Raw genomic sequence first — 7702 nt, 5'->3', positions numbered from 1 at the left:
CATGGATTCATTTGTGGATTTTATTGTCATTCCGCTAAACACTTTAAGCATAGTTGTCATTGTGAGAAACAACCTATTTTTCCTAATTTCTTAATTTACATTATTATTTAAAGAAGGAACCCTTGCATATTCAAAATGTATGATTTTAAATGAAGGGAGGGTAAAAAATAGTACACAGGAAAGATACATTACCTTTAGCTTCTCTGCAAAACTGGGTCACAGGAAATGCTCCTCATTAACAATATGAAAGTTCTAAACAAGAGAGTCACACTGTCTTGGATGTCACGTGGCTCAACAAGGCCCATCAGCAGATGGAAGATGATGAAAAGTGGACTACTGGAACAAATACAAATGCAAGGTACTCATAGACGACATGGATGAGAGTGGAGAATAAATAGCTGTTGGAATGGTACTATGCAAGCAATCCCAGTGTGAGGGGGTATATGCAGAGAATGAGGGAAGTTGGATGCTTTGAAACCCAACATCTAGCCTAACATCGAAACAACTAGTAGCCCAATGTAATCTCAGTGTTAACTGCTATCACAATATCATCATATCACATCACTTGGGAAGTAAGGCCACAAGGAAAGCAGCAATAGCTGAATACCAACAAAGAGTGAGGAAAGTCCTGAAAATCAGCTGAATGGGAAAAAGATCAAAATCATCCCAGCACTGAGGAGGGGCCACTAACCAGGATGAAGACTTTAGAAACAAGTGCTAACTGAAGCCCAGACAATCCTGATACCGAAGCAACCCCAGAAAAGTCCATCCAACTACCACTGTGTGTGTAAAGAGACAAAAATGGGGAGCATTTCACAAAGCAGAACTTCTGTCAGAATTGTCAGTTACTCTGAAGCCATGGAACAGGGAAAACAGGAAACAAAACGTCTGTATTGTGGAGTGATTGCGAGGCAGATGCGCACACTGAGAAGAGAAAGATTTATTAAGGGCAAATCTGTAATTATAGTCGTAGTCACAGTCCAGGGTCAATTTACCAATATGGAGAGTCTGGGAAGACATCTTCACAAACAAATGCACACCAAGACAAAATAGGGTATGCAGGCTATAACAAAGAAGCGAAAACAAACAACAGCTAGGAATCACAAATAACAAACAAGGGCTAGGATATTACATACAGACTAGGAATCACACACAAAGGCTGGAGCTACACAACCAGGGGCTTGAATTAACAAACAGCTAGAATTGCAATAACCAGCAAAAAACAGATAAAAAAGGCAGGGTTTAATTACATGAAGTAATAAGAGTTAAACAAGGCACAGGTGCAAATCATGAGAACAGCAAAAATCAAACCAAGGACTGGAACAGGAATGGAGAAAAAGAAACAACAACATGAGACAGAGAAATCATGGAGACAGGGATGCTAGGAGGGGCCAACTTTGACAACATGTAACAGTGGTGTACATGTAACAGTACATGTTTTATTTAGTGCAACTATCCAGATATTGTGAAATGTGCCCCTGATCAAAAATATCTGATGCAACTAAATAGTCTGGTTTTATATTTTACTTGGAAAAATGCACAGCACACATTGGATTTACAAATGTGAATATCACCATTAAAGTAAACTGATTAAAAAGGCGTCTACAAAGCATGGACATTATTTTTAAGATGGTCACCTGCCTTTAAAAAAGGTTGTCCATAAACTAAATGTAAATGTATTGGCCTATTTATAGCAAATTAATATGCCACTTTTTTTTTTGGGGGGGGGGGGGGGGGGGGTTCTCAGGAAAAATAATTCTTCCGTATAAAATCAAATATAAGTTAATGTACTAGGCTACTTGAATTATGGGGCATATGAATGAGGTGGGTGAACTGATCTTGCATTCTGTTTTATATAATAGAATCCCATCATTGAATGATAAATCCTTATAGAACCATGTATTGCATCTTAAATTAATTTTATTATGCATTGTATTAAAACGAAGTGGACTATACGTATATCGTAAGTCCGAACAAGGGACATAGAACTGTTTGACAGAACTGAACTGAATAACGCAAATCTCCAAACAAGTTTGTCCTTTCACATTTACTGTACTGCGTTGTTCTCTTCAACATGGCTGCGCTCAGGGGCAGAGTGGTTCATGGTTGTCTAACAACTTATTTCTTTAATCAGACAAGTATCTTGAGTGTTTCGACGCTGCCAGCTGCATCGACGCTGAATGGGGTTGGTCAAGTTAATGATCTGTAATAGAATTATGTTTTGTGTGCTAGGACTCGCATTAATAGCTCCCACGTCTACGTAGTTTCAAAGTCATTGTCGGACGTGCTAGCTAGGTGGCCGTCCCTCATCACGCTCAATGGCAGAGGGCTTTGCTCTGAACATTAGGGCACGAAAGCAAACTCTTGCAGGTCACAACAGCATAATTTTTCATAAAGCCACCAGCGGCATTACCGAATAGACCCTGTTGTTGTTTTGCACAGTACGGCGACCAAGTCGGAATTGCTAATGTAGATGTGCTAACGTTAGCTTGCTGTCTTAAATAAATGGCTAGCATTGCTGCCTAGCTGACTACTTCGGTTCTGCCAAGCAAAGGACTTCAAAGATAATCGATCTATCTTATTATCTTAATAGAAAAAAATAACTAGAACTGTTCGTCAGAATATTCAACGTTGTTGTGAAAGTTGTTGTGTTTTGTGGTACATAAACCGTGCAACTTCAACCATGTTCTGTATTTACATGCGTTAATAGGTACACTCGGGGACAAAGGTTTTGAGACTGACACATTTTCACAAAGTTCACTGCCTCGATTTTTTTTATCAGATGTTTATAGGGTATAGTTAAATACAATTATAAGCATTTCATAACTTTTTATTGACAAACATTCAGTTACACAAAGGCTTAATATTTACAGTGTTGACCATTTCTATTTAAAGACTTCTGCAATTGGCCTTGGCATGCTAGATATCAGCTTCTGGGCAAAATCTTGACTGATGGTAACCCATTCTTGCCTAATCAGTGCTAGAAGTTGATCAAAGTTTCTGTGTATTTGTTTGTCCACCCTCTTTTTGAGGACTGACAAGAGGTTCTCAGTGGGATTGAGATCTGGGGAGTTTCCTAGCCAGGGACTGAAAATTTCAGTGATTTGTTCACCAAGCCACTTGGTTATTTACAATTACATTTATCTTCTTTTTAAAAAAATCCTGGTCACCTTTGTTTTTTTATTTAGGAATATCCTTAGTTGTGCGTGGGTGTGTTTGCATTTGCACATGCTGTCTTTGTATGTTTGCATGGAGAGCACCCTTCTAATCCCTTTTTTATTTTGACCCTCACTGCTTGGTGCTATGTTCTACAGAGATCGCACCTTCATACAGTCAGAGGAAGTAGAGGTCCTTTTGTACAGGCTCTGTTTAGGTATCATGACCATCCACAATTACTATTGGCAAGTGCTGTGGCTGTGCGCCATCACAGCTCACAGGTGCGTAACTGTGGCCTCATTGAAATATTACACGTTTTACTGGATTTTCACTCTTCTTGTTAATCTTGTTTTGCTATTATGAGAGTGAAAGGCAATAAATAAATAAATCACCAAATTATAATCTTATGATTTACTTTCTAAAGCTCATTTTTAAACATAATTTTATTCTGCTTCTTGTTTGTTGCTTATTTTCAGGCAACAGGTGAAACAGGATCGCTTACTAGTTCAACAGCAGATACCTCAGTATCAGTGTCTGCTCCAGTACCTGTCCCTGTCACTGAGCCCAACCAAATCATCACACAGCCAGTCCCAGAACAAGTGTCTGAGACCCCTGTCATGGCAGCGGATGTCCTCCAGGGGGCAGGAGCAGATCTCAGCTTATCAGAATTGGGCCTAGGCAACTATACTCCTGTGGGCCTGATTGAGAACATATTGGAATTCATGCACATCAGTGTTGGGTTACCCTGGTGGGGTGCTATTGTTGCAGGTAAGCATTATAATATAACAATTAATATGTAATAATATACATATATATTGCATGTACATATTACATAATATATATTAATATACATAAAATAATATGTAATATAATTATACGTACCTGTGTGTAGACATTTGTTCATTTGTTTAACTCAGCATTTCAGAGTAGGCAGGCCATTTTTCAGTACATAATACCTTTATGTAACCTTTATGTAATACCTTTATTTTGCCCGATTTGGGTACAGGTACCATCATAGCTCGCTGTGCAGTGTTCCCCGTCATTGTGAAGGGCCAGAGGGAAGCAGCCAAACTGAACAACGTTCTGCCACAGATGACTAAACTCACCAATCGCATGAATGAGGCCAAGCAGAGTGGCAACAAGTTTGAGTGTCAGTACCTGATTCTCTTTGTCACTTTTCTTCTTAACCTGTAGTATCTCCTTCCATATCCAGTCAACTTGATCAGTGGTATTTTCAATACTAGTCACATCTATGTGCTTCTCTCCCTTCCAGTCTCAAAGGCATATTCTGACCTGATGATGTTCCAGAAGAAACATAACGTAAACCCTGTCCGGGGCTTCCTGGTGCCTCTGGTGCAGGTCAGTATAGAATTATTCCTGTTTCAGATGTGCTGATGTTAGAAACAACAGGCTGGTGATCATTTTCTGCTGCTTCACGTTCTTTTGTCTATGATAATATATTCTCTTCTTTTCAGGCACCAGTCTTCATTTCCTTCTTCATTGCTTTGCGTAAGATGGCCTATCTTCCTGTGCCCAGTCTGCAGACTGGAGGACTGTGGTGGTTCACAGACCTTACAGCAGCAGATCCATTTTATATCCTACCAATTGCTGTCACTGGGACTATGTTTGCCATCCTGGAGGTACTGTCAGCGAATGAGCATTCGTTTTGAATTATAACCAAGAAGGTCTGATACATTTTTAATGTGTTCATTTCACATTTAACACTATATCTGCCTCTCTGATCCACCTTCCACATTTTAGTTGGGTGCAGAGTCTGGTATAGACAACCCAAATCTCAGAGCGATGAAGACTGTCTTCAGAGTCATGCCATTTATCATCTTACCAATGACTATTAATTTCCCTACGGTCAGTCATTCACACTCTCTTTCTCTCTCTCTCTCACTCGTTCCATTTTGTCATCTAATACCCAATTCTATCTTCTCTCCTAGGCTGTGTTTACATACTGGCTGACCTCAAACCTTTTCTCACTGGGTCAAGTGGCCTTGCTGAGACATCCTGCAGTGAGGGAGAAGCTTCATATCCCCAAACGCATCGCTCACCCCTCCTCAGCCCTCCCTGCCAACGAGGGATTCATCGACAGCGTCAGGAAAGGTCTGCACTGCTTGGTACCATGTGAAGTGGTTTTTTTGGGGGGGGGGGAGCAGCATATCTTTTATACATTTTCACCAAATGGGGAGAAATAAATACCATATGTTATTGCATTTAAGATTGTACAGGAACACAGCATACCGCTACTCATAAAGTAAACAAAAAGGCTCTCTGCAAAGCCGCATCCAAACATAAACTAAACAACTTGTTGACATTGGCAGTAAATGTTATATTTCACTATAGATTCAACAGAACTAATGCAATTTTAAGCAACTATTCACTGATACCTGATGTACTACTAGTGAATATGTGGTTCACTATCTGTTTTTCATATTAACATTTTCTTCTAACTGGTTTCTTATAGGTTGGAAAAATGTCCAGCTGGCTCATCAGCTGGAGGAGAGAGAAAGGAAGATTCAGAGACACCTTGACAACGCAGCCAAGGGTGAGTCTTTTAAATTCTGGTGTGTGTGTGTGTGTGTGTGTGTGTGTGTTTACTGTATTTCTTTCCACTATCTCCAAATTCTATAATTCCTTTTTCAGGTCCACTGAAGCAAACCTTCACCCACAATCCCCTGCAGCAATCAGCACCCATGTCAACAGCAAAATTGGCCAGTCCCAAGCACGTATCCAAGCAGAGTTCTGGGAAGAAGAGGCCCTGGGAGGAGACGATTGGCTGACAGCTACCAAGCAAACAGTTTATAGTCTAACAATGTTGTAAATATTTATTTTTAAGACACTGTTGAAGTGGAGTCCAGGGACAACTGAGTATTGGGTGCAAAAGTGATCATATTAAATGCATTATCATTAAACATGAAACTGATCACTTTATTATAGATTTCAGGTTGGTGTCATTCCATGTCTATCTATAATACATAAATATAAACTAAACATGCCCTCATTTACTTTGGTTTGATCTCAGATTCTAAGTGGGAAACTAGGGACATATGTTCTTCCATTCTACCATAAGTAAAGTGTAAATTTTGTTTAGCTTTCCTCCAACATCCTAGGTATTGCATTGTAAGAGTACTGTAGTTGAGCCTTTTAACAGTGCAGTGTTTTTTTTCCTTGTGGAATCTTTGGTAGCTGGTTTAACATATATGTATACTCTTAAACAGCTGCATGAACACTTGGACTCACATTCATTAAACAGGTACACTGAATTTCGAAGAGTACCTGTTTCAGACAATGTGAATTTTTTAGCATGCAGTTCTGGTGTTATCTGGTTTATTGGAGTTGGAGCCAAACTGCAGGGCATCGGGTCACCAGGAAGGCCCCGCTAGCCAGACTTCTTTTAAAATGTATTTTAATATATAGAATAATTAGTACAAGTGAGAAGGTGCCCAAAGAGTTTATAACATCTGTCAGGTAGCATCACTGGCTGTTGTGAGAGATCGTAGTGCTGACGGATTCAGGGTCAAATCTTTTCAACAGTTATTTGATGTCCCTTTTTACTCCGTTTTCCCTTCATCTGTGTCCATTTCAGTCAGCACACAGTAGCAAACCTTCTGAATTAGCAATCCAGATGTTGCTGAAAATTTGAAAATGAAAGATAGATTAAAAATGAGAAAAACGTCATGAAATTAAGTGATAACTTGTTCAATTAATGAATTTAATAAAAACGAGCGTGTCTTACCAATGAACCTGCGAACCCACACCGGCCTACGGGAGGCCGGGGTGTGGCAGCATAAGAAGTAGACGGGGACAGCTGATAGGGCAATTCCAATGCCAATCAAGGAGTTAATGGTATCACTATAAAGTGGGACCACCACAAGGAAGATGGTGCAAAGGCAGAAAATGATTGGGAAGACAATAGTGAGCTGAGAAAGGGAGAAAGAATGAGATGTAAAATATGTAATACTTCACAATGATAACTCATCAATAACTTGCAATCATTAGTGAATGAAATATAATTTCCAAATATTGGTCATGTGATGACTGAATATGCTAATTAAATGAAAGAGACTGAGGTTAGACTGCAGCTCTACCTTGAGTGGGCGTGGTCTGTCTGGCTGTTTCCAGCGCAGGTACAGCTGGCCCAGAATGGACAGACCCACAAAGAACCAGTAGCTGAAACTGTAGTAGTTAATCAGTTTAAAGATGTCCTCCACACAAAGGTACACCAGAGCCATGGCACCCTGTCAAACAGAACGAAACTGCATGACAGCCATGTATTCACACGTGCCAACACATGACTCAGCCATGTACTCACAAGTGTCAACACATGACTCAGGTATGTATTCACAAGTGCCAACACAGTGCATGACTCAGCCATGCACTCACAAGTGCCTCTTTGGAGAGTTGATGTGAAAATCACTGGACATGTTACTGGGAATTATTGGGAAACATGAACATGATAATGGGCAGGCAAACTGTGACATTATGTCAGGCATGTCTGAGAATACATGCAGGACTGGGCTCATAGAAATATTGTGGC

The 7702-nt window shown here is 40.0% G+C and overlaps 2 protein-coding genes across 7 annotated transcripts in view; one reads left to right on the top strand and one right to left on the bottom strand.

Annotated features, from left to right (window-relative positions):
• Nucleotides 1–2063: 2063 nt before the first annotated feature.
• On the top strand, nucleotides 2064–6096 carry oxa1l (OXA1L mitochondrial inner membrane protein). The gene is made up of 10 exons (XM_027003812.3): nucleotides 2064–2185; nucleotides 3315–3437; nucleotides 3633–3924; nucleotides 4163–4306; nucleotides 4430–4515; nucleotides 4632–4796; nucleotides 4918–5022; nucleotides 5106–5268; nucleotides 5630–5710; nucleotides 5809–6096. Exons 1-10 carry the CDS (start codon nucleotides 2075–2077, stop codon nucleotides 5943–5945), a joined length of 1407 nt encoding a protein of 468 aa, XP_026859613.2. The 5' UTR covers nucleotides 2064–2074; the 3' UTR covers nucleotides 5946–6096.
• Nucleotides 6097–6554: 458 nt separating this feature from the next.
• slc7a7 (solute carrier family 7 member 7) overlaps nucleotides 6555–7702 on the bottom strand; it is a 9421-nt gene continuing 8273 nt past the window's right edge. For all 6 annotated transcript variants that reach the window (XM_081694916.1, XM_035519888.2, XM_027003811.2 and 3 more), the window contains 3 exons: nucleotides 7254–7403; nucleotides 6902–7085; nucleotides 6555–6796 (listed from right to left, as the gene is read on the bottom strand). In XM_081694916.1, coding sequence (XP_081551042.1) covers nucleotides 6717–6796; nucleotides 6902–7085; nucleotides 7254–7403 — 414 coding nt within the window. In that variant the 3' untranslated portion in view covers nucleotides 6555–6716. The remainder of the gene's footprint in view (nucleotides 6797–6901; nucleotides 7086–7253; nucleotides 7404–7702) is intronic.

Source organism: Electrophorus electricus, chromosome 13 (assembly GCF_041902795.1).
Source record: "Electrophorus electricus isolate QZ-2024a chromosome 13, ASM4190279v1, whole genome shotgun sequence".
NCBI lineage: Eukaryota > Metazoa > Chordata > Actinopteri > Gymnotiformes > Gymnotidae > Electrophorus > Electrophorus electricus.
The sequence above is the reverse complement of the archived record's forward strand: the minus strand, read 5'-3'. Positions and strand labels throughout refer to the sequence as shown.

Excerpts from the sequence above, each read along its gene's own strand:
- oxa1l (XM_027003812.3), top strand. The coding sequence starts at position 2,075 with ATGGCTGCGCTCAGGGGCAGAGTGGTTCATGGTTGTCTAACAACTTAT. Across the intron at positions 4,307-4,429 it reads GAGTGGCAACAAGTTTGAGT|TCTCAAAGGCATATTCTGAC; the intron begins GTCAGTACCTGA and ends TCTCCCTTCCAG. Across the intron at positions 5,711-5,808 it reads CCTTGACAACGCAGCCAAGG|GTCCACTGAAGCAAACCTTC; the intron begins GTGAGTCTTTTA and ends TTCCTTTTTCAG.